The 26,981-nt window shown below is 38.6% G+C and overlaps 1 protein-coding gene across 5 annotated transcripts in view; it reads right to left on the minus strand.

The window, feature by feature from the left end:
- Nucleotides 1-26,981, minus strand: part of DIAPH2 (diaphanous related formin 2) — a 285,202-nt gene that overhangs the window by 168,511 nt on the left and 89,710 nt on the right. For all 5 annotated transcript variants that reach the window (XR_015750725.1, XR_015750726.1, XR_015750723.1 and 2 more), the window contains 4 exons: nucleotides 11,097-11,198; nucleotides 10,088-10,182; nucleotides 6,606-6,707; nucleotides 376-615 (listed from right to left, as the gene is read on the minus strand). Coding sequence is in view for 1 of the 5 variants with exons in the window: in XM_087972139.1 (XP_087828265.1) it covers nucleotides 376-615; nucleotides 6,606-6,707; nucleotides 10,088-10,182; nucleotides 11,097-11,198 (539 nt within the window). In the remaining 4 variants the exon portion in view is untranslated. The remainder of the gene's footprint in view (nucleotides 1-375; nucleotides 616-6,605; nucleotides 6,708-10,087; nucleotides 10,183-11,096; nucleotides 11,199-26,981) is intronic.

Here is a 26,981-nt window from a genome sequence, read left to right on the forward strand (position 1 = left end):
ACAGACTCTGAGCTCAACATAGCTGCAGAGTTGTAGAGCTTAATACAGAGCCACGCCTAAGCTACTTCTAGTTTCAGATTCCAAATGGTCCTCATTGGCTGACTTATTATGCTATGCCTATTCATTGTGGGACCTGGTCTATTCCAGTTCATGAATATACTCTGATAAAACATCCACGGTAGTTAAGTAGTTTATCTATCATTTAAGTATCTATCACCTGCTCCTCAGTACTTGTTACTATGGGTAGGACTTGGGAAGTAGAAGCAACATTCCAGTTTAAAAGGATATTTTATAAACACATGCACACAGAGGAAATGGGTGGAGAAAAAATGTACTGGCACTCGAAAAATGTATTTTTATACCGTTTACACTCACCTTGCAAAGAAAACTAATATTAAAACCCAGCGATTGGGCATTTCTTGAGCCGGAATTCATGTAGTTCCCAATCATTAGCACAAGTTCTAAAAGCCTAGTGAAGCTTTCACTCTTCTTCAGCTCTTCACATGCGATCGTGACAGCCATGATGCCTGGCTTGATGTTGTTGATGTGCTCTTCAAACGTGAGCTTGAAAAGGATCCCGTTGAGACGAGGCTGCAGCAGTTTCACTGAGCTCATCTGGAAAGGAAGAGGAGGAACGGGTGGGGAAAAATAAGTTGCTTCAGACAATGAAACAGATGAATAGCAACATTTCTAGGGGATTTTTCCATGGGCATAGGAATGTACAACTTATCTAAATTAGGTACTTGTTGGTTGGTTGGTTGGCTGCCTGGATGGTAGGGTGATTGGTTGGTTTTTCAACCTAAGGAAAATAAAAATTGTTCCCAGGCTTAATTAATTAATTCCATGGACAGAAAAACACATGGAAGGGAGGGGGGAAGGATGAAAGATATATATAGAGGGGGGAGAGAGATGGAGATGGAGAGAAGGAGGGGGAGAGGGAGAGAGGGAGGGGAGGGAGAGAGAGGGGTGGGTGGGGAGGAAGATGGAAATTTTGGATCCTGGCAACTTGAATGAGTAAATACTTGAAGTTTTCTAGCCAGCAAGAAGTAGTTGATTTTTTTTTTTTTCTAGGACCAAAGAGAAAAACTGGCCCAAGGTAATCTAGTTGGCTTTGGTCTCTTCTTTCTAGCTTGGTGACTTTAGCCACGGCTCCCATCACTATCCCATACTTATTTGTTCATTCATTCCCCATCAAGTACTATTGACCTCACCCCCTTCCTTAGCAGCCTGTAGGGGGCATGCATAAGCGCACCAATTGTGCCTACCATCCCTGTCCTTTTTTTTTTTTTTTTTCTTATCAGTATCTATCTCATGTATTCAAAACTATATTTATTCTTATACCTGTATCTTGTAAGCAATTACCAAATCAAATAAATACTAAAAAAAATACTACAGTTTACTAGTCCTTTATGCTTAGTTTACTGTTTGTTTTAGTTTGCAAAGAAGTCAGCTCATCAACAACATAAATAACTTAAGTAACCAAGAAACAAAACCTGAGACAAATTGTACCTTCTGATGTACCATTTAACTTAAAATCTGGTCTTCATTCACCTTTGCTAGGCATCACAAATGTTTGTATTTACCAACATACAATTACAGAATAGCTTTACTGTACCATAAAAGAAGTGTGGCCCTGAAATATTGAATAAACATTATAAGGCATGTTATTTGATGATTCTTTTTTCTGCTTTCCCAATAACACATCCTGTCATTTTATTTCTCCAAATAGTTTTATCAATGCCCATTTGAGATAGTAAAAACACCTATTTTTTTTTTTCCTTTTCTTGATGATATTTTTCAAAGTGATATTATTGTAGAGATTTCTACATACGGTGCATTTTCAAGAACCATTATAACAAAACTCAAGTTTCCCATTATCTTAATCAAAGCCCTTGTGATATGCACTGCCGAAGATTTATAGAACAATATTTCATCTCCATTAAGAAAGATGTTGATCTCTGTTGCAGAGCTTCTATTATGGTTACTAACAGCATAATAATCGTGCAAATAATGTTGATGTATACAAACAAGAGCATGAACAGATACAATTGCTAAATGTTTTTTAGTGTCGCTGCAGAATTATAGCTTATTAAGCCTTGTACACCTGGAAAACAATTTGACTGAAAATGATGACAGTTGTCAGATCTGAATCTATGTTGCATTTCATAAGGGTTAGATTCTGGTTTTATGATTCACTATGTAAAGTGCCCACGGATACTGAATGCAATTGCATAATATGTAAAGGTTTAGACATATTATGAAGTCACTGTCCATCAAAACACCACCAAGGAAATTTCATTTTTCAAACTGATAATATTAAAAAGAGGTGGCAACAATGAAAGCTGTTACAACTACAGACCATCCGATAGACTTATGATTTTGCTACTTAAAGCATTTCCAAATGTTTTTTTCCTTCTTTGAGCACCTAATATAATCAGACTCTTTCACCCTCTTTCAAGTGGGTTATTTTTCTGTCATCCTGAAGGTCAAATGGTATTCTTAAAAGGAGTTAAATCTATAATTCATGTCAGACAGAGAAAAGTTAATTCCTCTAAATTGTATTCTAATCCAATCATGCATCTACATGCTTGGAAAGCTGGCTTGTAATATTTAAGAACTAAATACATTTTTTGCTTAATATTTTTTTCTGATCTTCCAATAAAGATTAAGGATGGAGCAGGGAAGAAAAAAGGGAGTGAATTAGAACAGTATAGTGAGAACTGAAGAAATAATAAATACAATTAACATTATTGTACTTGAGATATGTATGTGGCAATTTAATTGTATATTTGTTGTTAATGTTTTCTTTAGATTGCCATGTGAAATTCATAAAACATGTCAGGAAGTACTTATTAAATACTAAATTATTTCTTTGTTTCTGAGAAATCCCAAATAAGAAACATTAAAGCATCAACATCAAAACTATAAACAGTTTTGAGCATGTCAATTTTCATATTTGAAACTTAAGATATCACTATAGCAACTTTTGTTTTCTATCATTCAATTTCATCTTCCTCAAAATCACTGCAAAACTTTTTTTTTTATTACACTAGGATACAATTCCAAACTCTGTACCTAATTTGAAGATATAATTCATCTTAATGTTTCATCTAAATGAAAATGTGATGCTCCAATTTTCATGCACAAATAAGAATATTAAGCTAATTAGACTATTATAATAAGTCACCTAATTAGAAAGTGTGATTTTTCTAAATGAATTTTAAACATCTAATTTTGACCTTTATTAGGTTTGATGGGTATATTGATTATCCAATTAAAGCCTTATATTAATCATTAACTTACCTAATGTGTATATGCAAATAGGTGCATGCATTCTGAAGAAAGAAAACACCTTCAGATACGAATTGCAAGCAACCTATACTTTTTAAACACCAGGGCTCAGGTTATTATAACCAGGGGTCCTTTTAGCAATGATGTGTTTTTTTTTAACTGCAGGCTGAATAAGAGGAATCTATAAAAATGATTAGATTTTATAAGCAGCATAGGATATTTGAAGGGTGTATTTGAATAGTGATCCTCTGATTCCATCATTTAACAAGACTCTCTAACAAACAGCACATTTTCTACATGTATATGTATGGGAAAAGTTGATTTTCAATTAAAATGTGGAGTTAGATGTCTTGTACATCTCGGTGACTTAGTTAAAAGCTGTCAGGCTAAGGCCAAAAACAATGTAGAATCATCCAGACAAAATTCAGTTCTTTATTCGCGTACATACAACAGACAGAATCTTGCCAGACTAAACTCTTCTCTTATCCAAATGGATATGTATGGGAGGCTCTAGGGAGTGGCTATCCTTACACTTTTCCTCTATCACTTGTCCAGCTATGGGCTGGGTTGTCAATTATCTGCCCCCTCCCCACTTTTTTTCCAGTCTCTAACCAAAGTCTAAATTAAGATAATTCTTCTTCAAAGAATACAAAATGTGGCAAAATAAGATTAGAAATGATTCTGGAAGGTTTAGTTATCATGAATGTATTTGGATCCACATAAGCAAACAGGTCATGAGATTGAAAACATCATCTGAGCAGAGGCTTAAGACTGGAATTAAGCTTCAGACCCAAGCGGTTAAATGGTAATAAAAAGGCAGAGAAGGTGGGTCAAAGACATATTGAAAAGACAAAAAACAGCATCCTTTAGCTCCTAATCACTTTCCACTCACATTCCTGTTCTGTGATCCATAAACAGGTGAATCTTTCCTAAGTCCAGCAGAATTCTTTGTAATACATAAAACAGTAATAAAAATGTAATTTGTGTGTAAGCTGTGGATTTGCAGATAAGTAGAACAACTGTCAGAGATTAATACTCCCTCCCAAAATAGGGCCTCAACACTATGTGAATAAATTATGAATTCCCTACGAGTTTCAACATGGCAAAACGCTCCCATGGATGTGGACTATTATTTTGGATAATAAACAGCAGTTCACCATGTAAGGTGTTGTTTTGCTTTAATCTCCTTTTTTTTTTTTTTTTACACTATGTGATTATATGGGATGAACTCTGAAAAATTTACTCAGCCTGGACCATCTTGGAATCCAAAGAGACCAAAAAGAAGCTTAAATGACAAGTGTGAGAAAATATGGTGATTCTGTTTTAAAGAAAGAGACATTCACATGTTTTGATGGAGCCCTAAGGGAAGATAAACATACAAAAGAAACAAAGGCTTCTGACAGTATAACAAAAAGAAAACCAGAGGATCTGCAATCAACACCTATAAAACTGTTAATATAGAAATGTAGTTCAAATTGAGTGATATCCTTTTTTCCCCCCTTGCCTAAACTGTACCTCATAGTGTTCCTTGAAGCAATATTTTAGCTTTGATGAAAACTCTAATATTTAGTTTAGAGGAAAATATCAAAGTAACTTCGTATTTTGTCACATTGTTCTGGCCCTTTTTTGCTCCCCAAGAATTTTATAGAAGTATTAATGGATTAAAATATTTATATGCTCGCAGGCCATTCAGCAGCGAAGTTGGAAAAAAGATATTCCAACTATCTTTAATTCTACAATTTATCATGCCATCTGACCCAGCGATTAGGGATCCAGGTAGGGGGCAACATCTAGCTAACCTTGGATCATCATGACAAATAAGGTAAGGCATGATCAGAAGTGGTATTCAGCAGGTTCTGAACACTTCTGGAGAACCAGTAGCGGATTTTTTTTTAAAAAAAAATTAAATTTTATTTTTAGACAAACATACACAAACACAACATAAAAACATAAAGCCATCTTCCAATTATGTACATACAGTGTGTCAGTTGGTTACATTTTCTTTGTGCATCCTCTCCATAGTCCTCACTTACAATTACTTGTATATATTCTCATATTATCAATCAAATATTTCTAAATACATTATTATCATTGTTAATCATTCATTTGACTGTACTATTGTTCCTTCATGTAATACGAGATATTCCATATTTTTCAATTGATTTATATTATAACAATTCATATTGTTATCCTAAATCCACCCAATAATACATCTTTATATCATATTCTATATAATTCTATTCTACATATATGTAAAATTCTACATATTTCATTACCTTATTTTATTTTCTAACCATTGATAGAATAGATCCCAAACCTTATAAAATTGTTTATCTTCTTGTTCTCTAATTTCAAACGGAAATTTTGAGTAGTTCGGAGAATCGGCAAATCCCACCTCTGACTGGCCCCGCCCCAGCTGATTGGCTGGGTTTTCTTTGGTTGCTCTGCACAGGAGAATGGAGCTGGAAAGCAGGTTGGTGGGGTGGGGAGGGAATGGGATTTTGCAGTAACCTTCCCCCAGGAGTGGGGTGGGAATGGAGATTTTGCAGTATCCTTCCTCTGCCACGGCCACCAAGCCATGCCCACAGAACTGGTAGTAAAAAAAAAAAAAATTGCATCCCACCACTGGGCATGATTAAGAATTTAACTAGAGTATAAGTAGAATAAGAATTTTTATGGAGAGGAGAGAAGGGGAAGGGAGGGGAGGACAGGAAAGGCAGGAGGAAGGAGAAAGAGAAGGAGAAGGAGAAGGAGGAGAAGGAGAAGGAGAAGGGAGAAGGAGAGGAGAAGGAGAAGGAGAAGAAGAAGGAGAAGGAGAAGGAGAGAAGGAGAAAGAGAAGAGAAGGGAGAAGAGAAGGAGAAGGAAGGAGAAGAGAAGGAGAAAGAGAAGGAGAAGGAGAAAGTGAAGGAGAAGGAGGAGAAGAAGAAGGAGAAAGAGAAGGAGAAGGAGAAGGAGGAGAAGGAGAAAGAGAAGGAGAAGGAGAAGGAGGAGAGAAGGAGAAGGAGAAGGAGAAGGAGGAAAGGAGAAGGAGAAAGAGAAGGAGAAGGAGAAGGAGGAGAAGGAGAAGGAGGAGAAGGAGAAAGAGAAGGAGAAGGAGAAGGAGGAGAAGGAGAAGAGAAGGAGAAGGAGAAGAGAAGGAGAAGGAGGAGAAGGAGAAGGAGGAGAAGGAGAAGGAGAAGGAGAAGGAGAAAGGAGAAGGAGAAGGAGAAGGAGGAGAAGGAGAAGGAGAAGGAGAAGGAGAAGGAGGAGAAGGAGAAGGAGGAGAAAAGAGGAAGGGTAGGAGAAAGAGGAGAGGAGACATAATCCAACTTACCACAACTCCAAACTGTTCTGACTCACAGAGATCCTCATATTCATTCTTCAGTTCAGCTAAGGCATTAAGTTCTTTTTGTTCAGGGAGATTTTTAACCAAGTTCTAGTGCGAGAAACAGAAATGAGGGATTACTGCTCTTCTCTCTCTTGGAAGGGAAGACAACAATTAGAGGTCTTCACGCTGTCCCAAACCTGTTTCTCTGAGCAATCAATGGTGTCCGATAGTATGAAAAAGTGATTTGCGGTGGTTAAAAGACTGTCCCTTTTTAATGTCCGAAACTTGCAAAATGCATTATAACTTCAAAGGATTATTTTGATATCCATTGAGCAATTACTTTTTCACGAAAAGCCGATTCCTCCCTCCCCTTAATTCACAGGCAGGCAATCCCCAGATATTCGCTGTTTGGGAATTATTTCATTCACCCCCCGTTCAATATACTGAAAACATTTCTGCAGAATTTTTAGCAAAGGGTTGTGTATATCCTGGCTCCAAATATAATGAGGTGATAGTGTAACCTTGAAATACGAGCCTGTGATTTTATTTCTATATATTCATAACAGTGACCATTCCACTCCTGAGCGTGAAAGAGGGGCTTTACATTTCCTATTCAGCCCTTCTGAAAAACGGTTCAATAACGCCGTATATCAAAACAATTGCAAATTATACATCGGGCATCCTTTATTCCAGATTCTGGAACCATCGCTGATCAAATTCTTCTCCAGGCAGCCGTTGTTGCTGTTGTGATTGTTATGCCAGAATGTGTTAACTAAGGTAATGACAGGAGGCTCACTTGGGGTATATTTTGGAAGACTTGGATGATGAAATAACTCTTCTGACCAAGGTTTCCCAAGACCGTAATTAAGCACACGCTTAGTTAAAACAACTCGTTTTATTTCAACGCTGGGAATGATGTTCATTCCCAGCCTGTAATGAGTCCCAAACAGTCCCTCGAGATAAGCACCCACCTTTCTCTCCTTTGAATTGCTGCCAACAATTAAAATGCCAAATGAATTATAAAAAACCAACCAAAGTACAAAATCCACACAGAGCTTCAAGGTTTAATCCAAACAGAGCAAATGTTGTTGCTTCCTGCAAAGGTTCCTGTCCCTTTGCACCTCCTTTAGGTCTTATGGGAGGGGCCAATCACCTCCAAGCCTTACTCCTGAGTCGCCCCTTTTGTCTTAACTGCTCTTGCCTTTTGGCAGCTCTGTGCACATGTGCACTGGGAACAGGCTCCCCTTGTTCCTTGGCCTCGCTGCTGCCAGACTCCGGAGGCTGTGGAATCAGCATCCCACTCCCAAATGGTCCTGGCCCCATCTCTGCATTGGATGCAGGATCCTTGTCCAAGTCCTCTCCAGACTCCCTAACTGGTCCTTTTCCCACTGTCCAATTCCACTGCCGTCTGCACAGGCTTCTGGCGAACCACAACGACAACATGGCTTCTTCAGAAAGATTCTGAAAGCAAAAAATCCTAACTAATCTTAAAAGCGCTAATGGCAGAGTGGTTAGAATGCAGTATTGCAGGGTAAATTCTGCCCACTGCCAGCAGTTCGATCCTGACAGAGTTTGACACCCCTGATTTAGTGACTACTTGATGTTGACAACAACACTGAAAAAAGGGACGTAAATGACTGTGTAAAGGGACGTGATGACTGTGTTTTATATTTACAACCATTGCAGCAACTCCATGTACAACTCTGTGCTCAAAATTCAGACGCATCGCAACTGAGTCATATTTATGAATGTTGCTGTGTCCCAACACAATGTGATTCCCATTTGCCACTTTTTGATGAGCAAACTCCGTGGGGAAACCAGATTCACTTTACAACCATGTTACTAACTTAACAACTACAGCAAGGAAGGTCATAAAGTGAGGCAAGTCTCAGTTAACAATTGTCTCACTTAACAACAAAAATGGTGGTCATTAAATCAAGGACTATCTATAATCAACCTTAAATGGAATCAAGAGTGCTTGAGTCCAATAGTTATGTTCCAGAGCTGGTTTCTTGCTTCCATTCATAAAAATGGATGAAAATGTCTTTAGAGCAGCGAGGAAAAAGGAAAACTACAGCTTTCAAAATTTGAAATCAGCATTACAAGGTGGATTGTCTGTGCATTGTTTTCAGGTCTTATTCCATACAGTACAAGAGCCTGATATAGCTCAGCACATTCATAGTTATATTACAGTTAAACATTTTACCCCAAAAAAACCCACCCTCTTTTTGAGTAGGACCTACACATCCAACTAGAGAAAGTGAAAAGAAGATATTTGTGACAGTATTGAGAAAATGTTGTGTTTAATCTCTCATGCTTTATATATCTCTAATTTTGCAGCACATCAGCACAGCGATGTTAAAAACTGCCCATTAAAACAGAACCGAGACATCACTTAAACTGCTTTTCACATTTCTGCAATAATTTAACAGAAACTTTTATTTTCTTGAAAATGTTAATTGCACACTTAAAGGTTAGTTAAGTGAAAATATTGAAATAGGTGCCCTTTCTTGCATTCAAAAATACCACCTTTCCTTCCTGTCTCAAAACAACTCATTACATTATACCGTTCTAGGGCCCCCTCTGTGGGTTTTCATTATTAAACCTATCATAACAAATAGAGATGAGCTCTTTTCACAAATTCAAATGAAAGCCTTGTTTCCAATTCAGAGTAATTTCTAACAGACTCTGAATAGGTATATTGAACAACTGTCTGCTTATTATGTTTTTTTATTATTATTATATGAAGCATTGGACTATTCCATAAAATAGAGGTGTCAAACTCGATTTCACTGAGGGCCGCATCAGGGTTGTGTTTGACTTTGGGAGGGCAGGGTGGGTGTGGCCAAGCGTGGGCATGGCCAGCTCGACGTCATTTGTGTCGGGGGCGCTTGTGGTGGCTGTGGCCCTCCCAAGCTCCATTTTCGCTGGCAGAGGCATCGTGGGCCAGTCCCTTGCTGTTTTTTAGGTGGCCCTGCAGGCCAGATCTAAGCACTCCATGGGCCAGATCCAGTCCTGGGATCTTGGATTTGATACCCTTGCCGTAAAAGATGAAGCTACTACATGGTTGTCTGTTTCTGATTCTTGTTATCTGTAATCCCAAGTCTTCTAGATATGCTGAAGCGAAATTCACACCAACTACAATACTGAGATGACACAAATAATTAGATTGTTACGATACGCTAAACAGCATTTTTAAATTATTGTGAATCAACATGCGTATTTGTAAATGTGGTCCTATTGTTCCCTGCTGGAAACATCTGATCTATCTGGATCAGCTGGATTTCTCCCACTCCACTTTAAGGATTAACTTCACTGGAGGTTTTCAGCATATTACTTTGGTCATAAATCAGAATTTTAAACATCCCTCCCCCTTTCAAGGCATATAATTTTGACATTTGATGCAAGCTCCACAACCAACTTGAGATGTCCACAGAGTTTCATAAAAGAGTTAAATTTCATTCAAAGAAAATGGCATAGTAACTTACCTGAATTAATGCTTCACTTAGTTTTGCTTCATCTACTTCTAATATAATGTGTTTTATTTCTTCGTAAGGCATGCGGAAAGATCCCAGGAAAATAGCTGAAATGACACACCATCAAAATTTGAGAAAGGGCATTAAATGCATATCTCTCGACCATTTTATGGTGAAAAGTATGGTTTTTTATCAAGAACTCTTAATCCAAAGACAGGTTTCTACCTATTTTATGCATTCCACTGTGTTGCACACAAAAAATACCATTTTATACAATGAAGTTGTAAAAATATAACTTAGAAATGTAGGCAACATGGTACAAGTCTGGGGACAGATATATAATCTGCAAAAATACTGTGTGTGTGTGTGTGTGTGTGTCTGTGTCTGTGTCTGTGTGTGTCTGTCTGTCTGTGTCTATGTCTGTGTGTGACACCTTGGTACTCAACTGGTTTTAAATTCATCCAACACATTTTGACGTTTGTTTCGATACTCATTGTTTGTTTAGTAGTCCACAGTAGACTAGCTGTATTATTTCTTACGGGAACAAAAATTGTTTGGTACTAATCATTTTTGGTACTCATCACATCTTCCGGAACCAATTAATGATGAGTACCAAGGTATCACTCTGTGTGTGTGTGTGTGTGTGTGTGTGTGTGTGTGTGTGTGTGTGTGTGTGTGTATAATCTTAATGCAGTTAAGTTCTAATGCTTTAATTCTCAGATTTATGAAAGAAAACTCAACCATCAAACTGAACCCAGGTCCTAATGAAGGGGCAACCATATATATGCTAGTCAAAACAGAGCTTTGTTACATATCTATTGTTATCCATTTCTGCTGAAGAAATGATTTCTCCACACGGTACTGCTAATGAAAACAAGGGCCGAGAAGACAATATAGTCAATTCCTATAATAGTTTACCTCTAAATATCGAACAATAAATCTATTCTTTATATTATTTTTGAAAACGCTGGAGAAAAATAAAGCTCAAATGAGCCCTGGATAAAATGAATATATTACATACACAAATTTTGGGCAGTCTTCCCATCCAATATTCTTAATTCTTTCACTTTCTTCTTGGGCATTATTATCTTATTTTCCTCCACATTCTCCACTGTCTTTTTCCCTACAAAGAAAAAGCAAAAAAAAGCAATGTCCTTGATTATTTACATACACAGAAACCTTTAAAATGCCAGAACTGGTTTTCTACATTTTCTTAAGATCTTGCTTAATTAAAACAACAAAAAGTATCAAGTGAACGTGCATGTTAAAAATAATGGGATAAGACCCACAAAGAGTAACATTTGAATTTCGCTTTGGGATTTAAAAGATGGTTGTGTTAAGGCTAAGCTCCAATTGTGCAAATTGAGAGTTTCAACCAATTCCAAAATAGACTGGAGAATGGTCTACACTTTCCCTTCACCCCAGCTCTACAGAACTGGTTGTTTCTAAGACCTACAATTTCTATCTCAGCATTTTAGGGCCTCCTACTGGTTTGCATCCACACAACACCAAAGTGTGTTTGACTGATTCCACAATCAGGCAAGTTAATTTAAAACACAGCCAAGGGAGCAGGGGAAAGAGGTACAGGTGTTGGAGAAGGCAGAGTTAAGTGCTCCACAAAACACAATAAAAGCAAAGTATCTATATTAAACCTGTTGGTAAGCAACCGAGATTTTGTTTTCGGTGAGCACAGAGATCTATTTTGTGAGCCATCACGTTTTTGTTTATTCAAGCCGGAGAGAAAGAGCTGATGCAACATGCTGTAAGAGATTGTTTTCCAGAACGTGCTTATGTGATGAGCTCCATGTGTAACTGAGGAAAAAGAAGGCTGTAGTACTGACTATCCCTGAAATTAATGGATCCCCTGGAAAGGATAATTTTATTATGACACCTGCTTTATACCTGCACTTGTAACAATGACATTTGCCAATGTGAATGAGGAAATTAAACGCAGCCAATTGTTCTGGTGACAAAGGAAAACCCCAAAGAAGGTTGCAATGGTTGAGAGACTTAATTAACTAAAACTTCACTATTAGCCTATCCCAAAAAATCTGGAAACACATGGGTTTTGAAAATTAACAGCTGCATTCTACTTAATGTACTCTCACACCTGATCATTAACTCAATTACTGAACGCCATTAAACATTACCTCTACACAATTTAACAGTTATAATGTTAAGACAAAGCAAAATATTGAACACCGGTGGTGACAGGGTAGAGTAGAGGGTAAAATGCTTGAATAAGGAATTTTAAATAAGGGTAAACGCCTCAGCCTTGGGTGTAAAATTGTACTGCAAACAAATATTTTGATATATCAAAAACTCTTCTCTGAGCTAAAGGTGGCATACCCAGCACGCCTGTGGTTTTGTCTGTTTGTTCTCAAAACTGTCCTGCCAATCAAAATACTTTACCAATGAGGCCTGCAACTTATCTTCCCTGCCAAACTGGGTGGATAGGAGAGGATGACATTGCCATCAAGTCTCTTCAATTCTATCTTGTCCATTTTTACACAACAAATTGTACTTAGTACAACAAATTAGTACAACAAACTGTACTAAAATATAGAGTAGAGTAGAGTAGAGTAGAGTAGAGTAGAGTAGAGTAGAGTAGAGTAGAATAGAATAGAATAGAATAGAATAGAATAGAATAAGGGAAGGATAGGATAGGATAGGATAGGATAGGATAGGACAGGACAGGACAGAATAGAATTCAGAATAGGGTAGAGTAGAGTAGAATAATGAAATAAAGAACAGAACAGAGCAGAGCAGAACAGAACAGAACAGAACAGAATAGAATAGAATAACAGAGTTGGAAGGGATCTTAGAGGTCTTTTAGTCCAACCCCCTGCTTAGGCAGGAAACCCTAAACCACTTCAGACAAATGGCTGTCCAATCTCTTCTTAAAAACTTCCAGTGTTGGAGCATTTACAACTTCTGGAGGCAGGTTGTTCCACTGGTTAATTCTTCTAGCTGTCAGGAAATTTCTCCTTAGTTATAAGTTGCTTCTCTCCTTGATTAGTTTCCACCCATTACTTCTTGTCCTGCCCTCCGGAGCTTTGGAGAATAGTTTGACTCCCTCTTTCTTTGTGGCAGCCCCTGAGAAATTGGAAGACTGCTATCATGTCACCCCTAGTCCTTCTTTTCATCAAACTAGACATACCTAATTCCAGCAACCCTTCTTCATATGTTTTAGCTTCCTGTCCCTAATAATCTTGGTTGCTCTTCTCTGCACTTTTCTAGAGTCTCAACATCTTTTTTACATCGTGGCGAACAAAACTACACAATTTACACAATCTCATGATAAATATCCAAATACATTTTTATGTGAATGCCGAGAAAGTGTGCCATCTAACTGACCATTCCTAGGTAAGAAAAGATTAGCTTCCACCCTAATAATCACCTCTCAATACAAATCAACAAACCAAAAATGTTATCTGTAATGACTAACCGATCACCGCTAAATCTTAATTCCACGAGTTTAATCATTCAAAATGATGACGTCAGTCATTTAATTTAATTGAACATTTCTCCCTTTCGCCTTCTCCAAGCGTGCATACTTAGCATCACTTTCTTTTTCACGTAATTAATAAATGCATAACCTGCCTTTTTTGCTTAGGGAACATTCATGTTGACTTAAACATTAAAAATTATACACGCAGAGACACAAAGTAATGTTAATTTACACAACAGCACAACCTGCTTTTGTTGTCCTAAGCAAAGGAGACAACTCTCTAAACCAATGATTAGATGCATTGACTCAGCTTCCCCCGGGAAGGCACTTTATAGAATAAATCCTTTAACAGTAGAGTAAGATTGCATACATTAATTTTCCACAAACACCTGCTAACGTTTAATAGAAAAAGATTCTCCAAGCTCTTATCTTGGGAGTTTCAAATTCTTTAAATGATCACCCAGGTTTTTATGTACAGGTAGTCCTCGACTGACAACAATTCATTTAGTGACTGTTCAAAGTTGCTAGGACTTATTACCGTTTTTCACACTTAAGACCATTGTAGCATTCTCCCCATGGGCACGTGATCAAAATTCAGACGCTGGGCCACTGACTCGTATTTAAGAGTCACGTTATCATCTTTTGCCTCCTTCTGATAAGCGAAACCAACAAGGAAGTCAAATTCACTTAATAACCGTGTTACTAATTTAACAGCTACAGTGATTCACTTAACAACCAAGGCAGGAAAGGTTGTAAAATGGGGCAAAACTCACTTAACAAATTTCTCACAGAAATTTTAGGCTCAACCGTGGTCGTAACTCAAGGCCTATCTGTACTCATTCTTTCACTTTTCTTGAAATAGTTCTCGATCCTCTAAGGTTGTTCACATACAGCTTGGTAGAAGGATAAGCAATAGTTACAAGCTAACGCTGCCTATTCCTTATCATAAAATCATGCCAATGTTTCATCAGAAAGTAAATTTCCAATCCAGTTGTCTCAAAAGCCCGTTTTCCCAATTTCATAGCAGTTGCTCTTAGAAGAAGAATAACGTTTTAGTGCATTTTTGCATAATTATGTTATTTCAGTGCTTTAAAAAAGTAGAAAAGTCCACTTTATGAAGTCTCATATAAAAGCTCCTTCCCTTTTCAAGGAGACCTGAGTGCAGTTTCTTCTTTTTCTTCTTCTTCTTTATTTAGAATAAATAAGTAAATAAGTGACTCTAGGGACTTCGTCTCTCCATAGCGCCAACCGCCTGCAATATTTATGCTATTTTGTCTGAGAAATAATTCCCCTCTTAGTAAAGTTGACACTGATGCTAGGAGAGTATTTGAGATATATGGCATCGGTTCTGAAATATTCATTGGAAATGCTGACACCTTAATAAGGTTTTCTTGATAGACTATGCTCTTTGACACGGAAGAAACCTTTTTTTAAACTTTGTTTTTTTGTTTTTAACAAAAAACAACAACAAGGGATAACACAACTGCAGCCAGTTCTAGGTGCACATTGTGGACAATAGACACAGGTAGACAGTGTGCCTGCACATTTTTCTACAAAATAATTATTTTCACATAAAAAAATGTTGCCTTCCCCTGAAGCCCATTGTTCTTGTTGAAAATGTAAACCTGAGCTCTATCATTAATTAATTTGTAGATGTCTCCTGTAGTCCTGAAATACAATTGCTTCACTTATACTTAAAAGACACACACACAGTAACTAAAGCAACTAATCCATCCGTCTCTCCTCTCCCCTACCAAAAATATGCAGATTAATTACAGAATCATGTTTAGGGAATCAAAGTTATAATGGCATTGAAAAAAAAAAGTTAATTATGATGGGTCCTTGAAACATCCCTACAGTCATGTGATCAAAATTTGGGGGCTTGGCAACTGGCATGTTTTAATGACTGTTTCAGGGTCACATAATCACCACTTGCCGCTCCAAACTAGCAAAGACAATGGGATGGATTTGCTTAACGACCAGATGATTGACTTAATAACTGCAGTGGTTCACACAACAACCATGTCAAAAGGGTCATAAAATGGAGCATGGCTCACTTAAGAACCTCCATGCTTAGCAACAGAAATGCTGCTCCCAAATATGATTGTAATTTGAGGACTACTTGTATACCGCACAGGCTGACATCAGAGGTAGAACGTGAGTTATTAATAGAGAAGGCCACTCTGCTCATATCAATTTTTGTAAAATTATGATGGGTGTTCTGATCCAGCTCCCCAAACACGACAAACCCTCTGATGTGAACTCAAAAGGTTCCTTTATTAGGAGTGTTGGCAGTCCTGGCCAAATGTTTCTTCCTCAGGCTAACAAGTCTGGCCAGACGGAAGATGAATAGTTTGTCTGCCACATCTATTCCTTTCCGACCTCTGCCTTTTATCCCCAGAGCTAGAGTGGGGCTTTTGTTAGCAGTGGTGTCTCTTCTGTCCCAAGGACCAACCCTTAGATTTCCACTGCTCTCCTCTCCTCTGCCTTTTGCGCAGCCGCGCATCAGGCACTGGACCCAGCTGTTCCTCTTCTTCCTCATCAGCCACCTGGGGGCTGTTGACTCTCCATCTGAGGGCTGATGGACGGCCCAGGCTCCATCACTGTCTCTCTGACAGCTCCATCCCCTCTTCCCCCCTCAGAGCTCCCTGGTTGCCCTGATGCCGATCGATCGTGACTCCCACACCTCCTCCTCCTCTCATTCGGCTGCTGGAGGGGCCGGCGGCCGACAGCCCACAACAATGGGGCATGCAGGACCACAGAAGAGCAAGTCTCTTGGCGCTGCCCAACTATTTTCAATGGCTGAGATCATTGTTCAGCTCCTGCTTTGCCACGATCAGATAATTCACTGCATCTCAGTTGCTTGAAGAACTTTCAATATCTCAAAACTTTTCTGCGTCGTCTGCATGCACCAAGGAATGCAAAAGGGAACAGTAAAGTTATGGTACCATGGGGGAAAAAACCATCCTCAGCAGAGAACCCGTGGCCACGTCAGCTCATGCGGCAACGCTTTTGAGCTCTATCTATGGAACGCTGTAGTGAATACTGCATGATGAAATCTCTGTGCAACCGAAGTACCAAGAGTGTAATAACCCGAGGTCAGTCCTGCACTGCTTTAAGTTTCCTCAAGGTGATTGTCAGCTCTAAATGTTGTTCTTTTGAAGTTATAAAACACTGTGGTGAACAAATGAGCCAAGTACGTCTCAGTCATGATGTTTTAAGCACATTTAAAGACAGGAAAACAGCCAAGCATTTGCAACCAATTGTAGTTTGCAGAGGAAGTGAAAGAAAACATAGTGTTCTTCAGCTTTTTATTTCTATAGTTATTCTCGAGGGGGGAAAGAAGGGAGAAGGAACGGCTTTACTATTAGCCTTTTAACATTACTCAATAGCACATTTAAGCAGCTTTCTCCTTCTCCATTAGATTGCCTAGATACAAATTCATTCATTTCCTTCAACAATTAAATTCATCTTCAGGATGACACAAAAACAAATCCAACGGTATTATTTTTTTTATAAAGCACTTAATACTTCAGCGATGACGATTTTTCTCTAAATTCTAAACATGTAGGTACGTGAGCGGGTGGGATGCGTGTGAAAAACACAACACACACTTCAACTGACCTCTTGTTTATTTCTTGAAGTGTTTTGTTTGTCAGGCTGGCAAAACGTTCAGGAGGAACATGCTAAATTAAATGTTTTTCAAACTCCGCAACTTTAAGATGTGTGGACCTCAACTCCCAGGATTCCCTAGTTGGAAACACAATATTGGTCGGTTGCCGAGCAACCAAAATGTAGTCACATGACCATGGGGCACTGTCGGATAGAATAGAATAACAGAGTTGGAAGGGACCTTGGAGGTCTTCTAGTCCAATCCCCTGCTTAGGCAGGAAACCCTACACCACTTCAGACAAATGGTTGTCCAATCTCTTCTTAAAAACTTCCAACGTTGGAGCATTTACAACTTCTGGAGGCAAGCAGTTCCGCTGCTTAATTGTTCTCACTGTCAGTTCTAAGTTGTTTCTTTCCTTGATTAGTTTCCACTCATTGCTCTTGGATCTTTGGAACCAAGTCATAAGTGCCTTTTTGAGAGGGGTGGTCTTTTGTTAAGTTGAAAACTTCAACCATAATGGGCAGCCTCCATCACTGTTGTATGCCAAGGACTACCTATAGTGATACTGGAAGCCACTGTTAACAAAACCAAGTTTTTACTAAAATCCAATTGGGTTCCATTCCTCGAACCCAAAAATCAGACCCCCTGGAGGTTCCTTTATTTCACTAACAGCTCTTTTACAATGGATGAAAAAGCATATTTCAATTTATAAAAACAATCTAAAATTTGCCGGTAGGTTAAGCCATCATTCCACAACTGTAGGGGATAATCACCAACTCAGCTCAGCTCAAATTTCAGGAAATGACTCTCTAAAAATATTCTGAGCCAAAGAAGTCAATTATCTTTTGCTCTCTTTTAGAAGTTGTTACTTGAAAAGGAAAATTATAAACATTTTGAACACAAATTCCTGTGCAAAGAACTACTTATTTGGTGGTTTAAAAACTATAATATTTTTTTAAAAAATCTATATGAGAAAGTTGTTTTAGCTTTAATTTTAAATTAAGATCATTGTAATAGGTCTTATTTCTTTTAATAAAAAATGCACAGGCTACCTGGGATAAATATGAAAAAGGGGAGATGAGATTAAGAATTAAAAAGTTCAGCTGTTTATCTGGAACTACAAAGTACTTACTTTTGCCATTATTGTTTCAGAAGCTTCATCTTATTTTTGTACAAAGGGAATGTATGTGGAATAGGAAATTATTCATCAGCTATTTATCCAGATAAGGAAACAAAAGCAGCATAATCATTTGATGTTAAAGCTGTTTTTGGCCTGCACAAAATCAGAAAATCTATACTGCTTGGGCATAAATCTAATAAAAATTGTTAATTTCTTACTTCTGCATAAAAAAACTTTGATTTAACTTGCTATCAGACTTGCATTAAGTCATCATAATATGGCATCTTTTGGAAAAGATCTCCATTTTATGACTTCAATGTGTTACTTAGACCTTCGCTATTAAAAAAACTGCCTCTAACTTTTGACTGGATATTTTCTTCCTTTGAATATAAAACCCAAATGCAACTACAAAAACAAAGACAGAGGAACTGAACAGCAAATATAACTTAAGATGTTCTAGGATCCTTCATTACCTCTAAATTAATGATTAATAATTATACAACCCTCAATTCCATTCATTTAGGGACCATTCAAAATTACAATCATCATTGTCAGTGTTTACTGACCGGATGCCCTTCCTGTCATCAATGTGGAGTTATATTCAGCAGATATAATCTCAACATACCCAGGGAGAGAAATATCTGCCTCTACCTAGGATCGAACTCACAACCTCCTGAACCATTCTAAGTTAACAATGGCCCTGAAAAAAAAATATGACTTACAACCGGGGTCACAGTCACATGATCAAAATTTGGGCATTTAACAACTGGGATGTATTTATGACGGCTGCACTATCCTGGAGTTATGTGATTGCTATCTGCACTCTTCCTAGTTGACCTCTGTCAAACAAAACCAATGGGGGAAGAAGCTAGATTCGCTTAACAATTGCAGTGATTCTCTCAACAACGATGCCATAAAACCAAGTGCAACTCATTTAAAAACACCTTGCTTGGCAACACAAATCCACAAAGTCCTCAGTTGTAAGCTGAGGACCAATTGTCATTTGACCGCAGAACCAAAGCAATTTGTTTAGGATACCTATTGCCTTTCAAAGTTCCACAGACATAAATTTTGTTTGTCCTCACAGTGAGATTACTTAGAAAGTGATGTCTATTTTCCACACAATAGACAATTTACGGGCAAAAAAACCCCATGATTATCCCTCCTTCAGAGGCTTTAAAAGCAGATTGAATAAAGTCATGAATGAAGAATCAACAATCAACAATTTATGAATACAATCCAACTGGCTCAAACAACACCGTATATCAAAACCTCAATAAAACAGATTGACACAGTAACACAGATGTGGGGAAAAAAGGAAAATAAAAGGAAGAATAAGGGTGGGGGGGGAGAGAAAAAATCAAATTCCTTTCCAACTTGACAGATTGCTCTGAATGATCCTAGTGACAGGCTCTAATCAAGTATTAATATCCCTTGATTGCTGGCAAATCCCACTCCCTTTCTTTGCAAAGACATGACCTTCAGCAAAATCTTGAGAGGAGGGGAAAAAAAAAAACATCATGGACGATGAAGCGAGAAGGCTGGTGTAGGCAGTTAATGAAGTCTGGAAAGATTTATGCTGTATTTCTGGAAAAAAAAATTGCAGAATCAACTGCTTTGTTGCATGTCTTTTCATTCGGGTCTGCTGATATACTATTAATTGTACAGTAGAAGGTGGCGAGGCTGAGACCGAGGATGGGGTCAAACACATCATCAGTTTAGAATCGTTATGCCCCCACAAGAGATCTAAGTCCAGCCTCCCTTGAAGTCTGTTGACTTTTATTTAGCGCCAATTTGCCTTGATCGTTGATAGTTCTTATTTATACTCTTATAAATGGGTACCATGAGATAAACTCGTAGTGCTTTTGAACTCTTATTTTTTTTCCTGATTTAACAGTTATCAACTTTAACAGGTTGCATTTCTACTGATTTGATAGGTTTGTTGTTATAGAAATGGCTAGTATGTCAAAAGTAAAAAAAAAGCTGAGGTTTGATGCTATTATCTTATTCTATTGCACCAAAGGGAGTTGAAAGTCAAAGCATTTTCTTTCTTTTCCCCCTTCTTCCTACACTTTCCCCTTCCTTATTTTTCCTACTATTTTCCTTTGCATTTTTTGTATCTTACAGTATGAATAAATAAATCCCTTTAAAAAAAATGAATAGGTTGCATTTGAACTCATTGTTAGATCCTAGGACACTTAATGATCCTTCAAAAACCAGTTTCTTTTAGAGCTGATCTCCACTTGGCGGATTGTCACAATTTTGTGATACGCTGTGATGACCTGGGGCATGGCACAAAAGGCAACACAGTCAGATAATCAGTAGGAGTCCCTTTATTAGTTCCAACTTTGCCCCCAATGTCCTGGTTACCTTCTGACTGGAGAAAAACTCTCCCAGGAACAGCCTTTGGCTGCAGTGAATCAAGCCCAAAATGTGGCCAACAAAAATTGTAAGTCCAATCAAGGTAAGATGAGGTAATTAGTCCAGCAGGGCAAGAGAAGGAATTCCAGACGTGAAGGAATGGCCAAAATTCAACACGGTTGGGAGGATGCCAGGAACGCAGATAACCAAAGTCAACACAAGATAAACTCAGGTTTCTTCCAAGCAGATGCTGCACTCAGCATGCATCTCTTTTAAACTCTCATTCCCAGGTGTGGTTAATGAAGGGAATCAGGACCCTTTCCTCCCCTGTAAGCCACGCAACCCATGTTGCTCTCTTCTCCGTTCCTCCCTGCGTGCTCTAGGATGAAGAAGGGGTGAGCCTGGGTCTTCCTCTGAACCCCCTCTCCCTTGTTCTACCTCCCCCCTGCTCTGCCCAGCCAGACTTTGCCCTTCCCCAGTTTCCTCCACATCCAACGGACCCACACTCCCACTCCCTGTCAACTATTTGTCCTCCTCCTCGGATTCAGACTCCGACAGGGGCATGACACACGCCTATCTATGGACAGCATTTGGCCTCTCTCTTCCATCTACCCCGTGGTCACTTCTGTATCTTTCGTTGATAATCACCATGGGATAGTTACCACCTATCAACTCCAGGTAATTTCGCTTTCCCATCTTACAAAAACCGAATGGCTGACAATGGCTCCAATTTTTACATCTCAAAAGCACCACAAATTGAGGCCTCTTTGAATGAGAGAAGAGGGGGGCAAATGCCAGAGGCTGCAGCAATATTGTGACTGTCGAACCCAGTACAGAATTCAAAGCGGGAGCTTCCTATAACACATATATGAAGAAACATGGTGATCCATATATTCCTAGATGATTCATCAAGCTCTCATTCTTTGCTAATGACTGCTCAAAATCAGTTTGGCTTTAAGGATGAAGAAATAAAGTGACAACGGTTCACAAAAGATGTGTACAGTTGCGGCACATGTTTTATGCGCCGGTTTCTCTAGGTGTTTCATCATTGACTGCACTGTCTGAAGGTCTTTTCATAAGAAACAAATTGCTTTGTATTGTCTCAAATGGTCTAATCAACACACTTTTCGCTCCATGCCAGCTTTTCATCCAGCTGTTGGCCAGAGATTTCAAAATTAAGACTTCCAAAAGAAACTCTTTCTCTCTCTTAATAAGCAAGTATAATGGAGAGACAAAGGTGTGCTGATGAGGAACATTATGCATTTCCAGAAGTTTCTATTAATGCTCAACAATGAGGCATAAAACTGAGAGGAAAGACTACCATACAAGTTTGAAAATATATGCAGGCTATTACCAATATATACATCATTTTCATCTAGTTTATTAGCTTTCTGCACAATTTTCAATATTATAAATGCATCCGAGTCCTATATTTTATTTCATTGCCCTGTTTAGAATCTAAATGATCTTAAGCCTCAGACCAACTGAATTCAGTTAAAATAGATTAATATTTAGCAATACGCCTGAAGAAAATCACCAACTGCATTTCCTTTGCAAATGGTGGTTATCATGGAATAGTTTTCCCAGATTCACTATGAATAGATCTTAATACCCGGGTTTGCATGACATAGCAACACATTAATCACAGCTTAATCCACCACAATGGCCATTTGCAGCTAGCTGATGGACTCTGTAGCCTTCCCTGCTATCCTTCTTCCTAGCTTCGAGAAATTATGCACAGCTTCCTAATTAAAAATAATAAAAATTTATTAATTAAAAAAAAAAAACAATCCAAGATCTGAAGCCAATTTTATATTAAGCTTTAAAGATAGCTTGTAAAGCCTGGCTTATGTTCAGAAGTAATTAACCATATTCCTCTGTTTGGATGTTTCACTTAATTGTACTTTTTGTTTTCTTTACTAGTTGAACAAAGACAGAGATGTAGCACAGATGTTCAAGCAGCCTGCCCTGGCATACTTCAAGGAAAACATGGTTTATTAAATTTTTAGAGACCTGGTGCATGTAGCAAAACCTAAGTGTTTTTTTTTTCCTACTCCTTTTATGACCAGTGGTGAGTTTCTCTTGATATTCACTACATTAATTCATATCTTATATGCCACACTATCTCTGCCCAACAATAAATTTTGAAGCAAATCACATTAGGATTTTTCTCATAATAGAAAATAGCTGCGTCTTCCTGTCTTATAGATTTTGACTTTTTTCCCCCTTTCCTAATTTATGCATTATCCAATTAAATGTTCCTTGCTAATCACTTTCCTTTCCTAGGTCTTAAAATCAAGAAGCAGCATTCTGTAATTAAAAAAAGACCTACATCCTATTGACATAATCTTTATCATAGCTCAAGAAAATAAAACTTAGTCTTTTTTCTTTTTTAATATATATGTATGTATGTATGTATGTATGTATGTATATATATGTATGTATGTATGTGTGTATATATATATATATATATATATATATATATATATATATATATATAGAGAGAGAGAGAGAGAGAGAGAGAGAGAGAGAGAGAGAGAGAGAGAGAGAGTAGTAAAGAAAGCTATCCCATCCTAGTTATTTGACGTACACTAACTTCTTTTTTCTATGATCCAGTTACCTTTTCAAGATGAAAGAACAGAGAGAAGTAAATAAATTTATGACCTACCCTGTTTCTCCAACAATACGGCCTCCCCCAATAGGAAGTCCCAGTATGAAATGAAATTAAGCCCCTTCCCCCAAATTAAGGCCTATATTAAAACATGAGAAATGGGGGGGGGAATGGTGGGGGGGGGCTTGCCATTAGGAAGTACTTTTGTTGCACACCCGGATATGGTGCTGCCTGCGTTGACCCCGATACGAAGTGCCCCACCAACACCGAGGTCAACATCCAAGCCGTCGCTGCCCGCCGGCCCAAAGATGTAAGGGGGGGGGGGAAATTAAGTCACCCCCGAAAAGACAGCCTAGCCATTTTTTTCGGGGCTCAAAAAAAAAAAAAAAAAAAAGACCCGGCCTTATTATATGAGAAACACGGTAGTCATACTACATTTTCTCAAATAATTATGTGTCGTGGACATTAGAATCAGATTTGTACCTCCATTGACATGTGCTCTGCAAAGGAGGGCATAAAGGAGGATATTTGTAGCTCACGGTTGAAATGAGGAGTCTTGGTGATCTCTGAGCTTGGTTGTTTCCTTGCTGACGGTTTCATTACCCCAACTGGGTAACATCATTAGTGCTAAGGTTACCCAGTTGGGGTAATGAAACTTCGGCAAGAAAACAACCAAGCTCAGAGAGCAGCAAGGATTCTTCATTTCAGCCCTGAGCTATAAATATTCTCCTTTATGGATAATTGTGTGTTGCCAAGCACATGTCAATGGGAATATAAATCTGATTCTAATGTCCATGACTTGAAATTACTCAAATACGTACAAATAGACTGCAATGTAAAAATAATTCTTTAGATTTGATCTTTGATTCGGAGCTTCCCGTAACGTAGCTTGGTCCACAACTTGATTTTCTATAGCAGGGGTGTCAAACTCGCGGGCCCCGGGACAGATGTGTCACCTGCTGGCCCTGCCCCCCACCCGGTTCAGCGAAGGAGGGGTAAGTCCCAATATGTCATGTGACGCCTCTGTGATGACACGAGTTTGACACCCCTGTTCTATAGTATGAAAGTTGGGAGTATACATCTAAAGTGTTCAAAACGGTCTAAGTTTGGAATTCCTTTTCATTAAGCTCATGCAAAAATCATAGCGCATAATGTAGATGGCCCATAGATCAAGATTACTTATACTAACATATTCATATTTCATGCTAATTAGTCCCTGTACACATAATCTTTCTCCCTGGAGTGCCCATCACACTACATGTGTCTTTGTCCTCAGACTGCTCATTAAATTTGCCACAGTTCATTTGAGCACTGTATCATTTTGACTGAATTAGACATTTTAGAAATCCGTAGCCTCTTTTCTTCCTTCCTCCGGTGAATTTCTTCACAAAATCTTTGGATTCTGCAGCCGAAGCCACGTCTGCATTTGTCGATATGTTCTCTAAACATATAAACAAGGTTATCGCAAAGGTAGAGCAGTGTCCTTAATGCCTCAATTGTGCATTCAGGTTATATGCCCTGCATCTGACAACTTCTGAGAAGCAGCAATCCTTATTCTGTTTAATGGAGACCTTGGAGACCAAGCAAGGTTGAGAAAACTGTGGGGCTTATTGTTAAGACGGAGGCATCTCTTCAATAATTGTAAATCCCCAAATCGCTCATCCTCCACACCCCCTCCCCTCCCCTCCTCTGTCACTATTTAATTTTAACACAGAGCATCTTAAACAGAGAAGGTAGCCGAGATCATGCTCTCATCCAAATCTGCATCCTACCCAAATTAATTCTCCACAAATATCAGGAGGTGCTTCAGATGGACTGACCCGCAGAAGGGAGATCTCAAGTGCATTGAGTGCATGTATTTATTCATTGTGTGGCTGGGTTTTTGCTTTGCCCTCTCTCGTGGGTTAGAGAAAGCCAGTTCCTGAAGGGGCAGCTTTCCTTTCATAGACAGTAGCATTCTCAAGATAAGGTACTCTAACCCCTCAAGAACAGCAGTCCTGATTCATGCTGACAATTTTCAGCCCACGATGGGGCCTCTATTGCAGAAACACTCTGCTTTTTATACGGGGAGAAAAAGCTTCTGCTCCTTGCATGTCCTTATTTCTTATCTTGCTAATTAGATAGCCTGGGCCTCCACAGTTGTCCATCCAAGCCTGGAAAAGTAGAGATAATGACACCGTTGCAGATACTGCCAATAGCAACTCCTGTAAATGGTGTGTGGTAAACAACCTTTTGGACTGGGAAGCTGGATCCTTCAATGTAGAAATAAATGTAAAGCCCGGGGCCCCGATGGTATTGCGGCACCTTGAAGGTGACTGATAGGGTGGAGAACACCCCTCCAGGTGCCCTTTGCTCCCTGTTGCTTCCCCTGCCTGCTTAAGTTTTATTTTAATTGGGGCTTCTTTAAAAAAAGTAAAAAAAAAAAATCTTTATCGTTATGCATTTTATTCAAGGTCTGTTCAAGCTGCCTTGAATCTCCTTTAGCGAGATGGGAAGCATACAAGTTTGATAATATATATATATATATATATATATATTTGTTTTCTTAAGTTTATATATATAAAGTTTATATATATTAAGTTTATATATATAAGCACAGGTATTACTCAACATTTGTTTAATAACCGTTTGAAATTACAGCGGCACTGGTAAAAGTGAGTGGTGACTGGTTTTTTCACACTTATGACCGTTGCAACATCCCCGTGGTCACCTGATCAAAAATGAGGATGCTGGACAACTGGTATGCATAGAATGGAATGGAATGGGGTAGGGTGGGGTAGGGTGAAGTGGAGTGGGGTGGGATGGAATGGAACGGAACAGAACAGAACAGAACAGAATAGAATAGAATAGAATAGAATAGAATAGAATAGAATAGAATAGAATAACAGAGTTGGAAGGGACCTTGGAGGTCTTCTAGTCCAACCCCCTGCCTAGGCAGGAAACCCTACACCACTTCACACAAATGGTTATCCAACAACATCTTTTTAAAAACTTCCAGTGTTGGAGCACTCACAATTTCTGGAGGCAAGTTGTTCCATTGATTAATTGTTCTCACTGTCTCCTTAGTTCTAGGTTGCTTCACTCCTTGATTAGTTTCCATCCATTTGCTTCTTGCCCTGCCCTCAGGTGCTTTATAGAATAATTTGAGCCCCTCTTCTTTGTGGCAGTCCCTGAGATATTGGAACACTGCTACCATGTCTCCCCTGCATGTACCAGTATGTGCGACGATTGCAGTGCCTGGGGTCATGTAATCCACTTTTGTGACCTTCCGACAAGCAAAGTCAATGGGAAAATCAGATTTCCTTAACAACTGTGTGACTAACTTCATGACTGCAGTGATCCACTTAACAACCGTGGCAAGAAAGGTTGTAAAATGGGGCAAAACTCACTTAACAACTGGCTTACTTAGCAATTTGGGGCTCAGTTGTGGTTGTAAATCAAGTACGACCTGTAAAATGAAAACAGGGAGTGACGCTCATAACAGTAAGGCAGCCTATTAGCAGGAGGCACAACTTTTTAGATTTAGAGTGGTATAATAGGACTTCACACACACACACACACACACACACACACACACACACAGAAGTACTTATTTGGACTATAGTGAAAACTGTGTCTCTTTTTATTTCATTACCATTTAACTTAACTAAATGTAGTTGATGCAATAACTCTCTAAATCATATCTAATCGTTTCATTCCTGTTACATTCAACATGTATATTTGGGGATCTATTTTAAAGGTCGGGAAGGG

This window comes from Notechis scutatus, chromosome 10, assembly GCF_049901735.1.
Source record: "Notechis scutatus isolate UNSWTSFEM ecotype Mainland chromosome 10, rNotScu1.2, whole genome shotgun sequence".
NCBI classification, from domain to species: Eukaryota; Metazoa; Chordata; class Lepidosauria; order Squamata; family Elapidae; genus Notechis; species Notechis scutatus.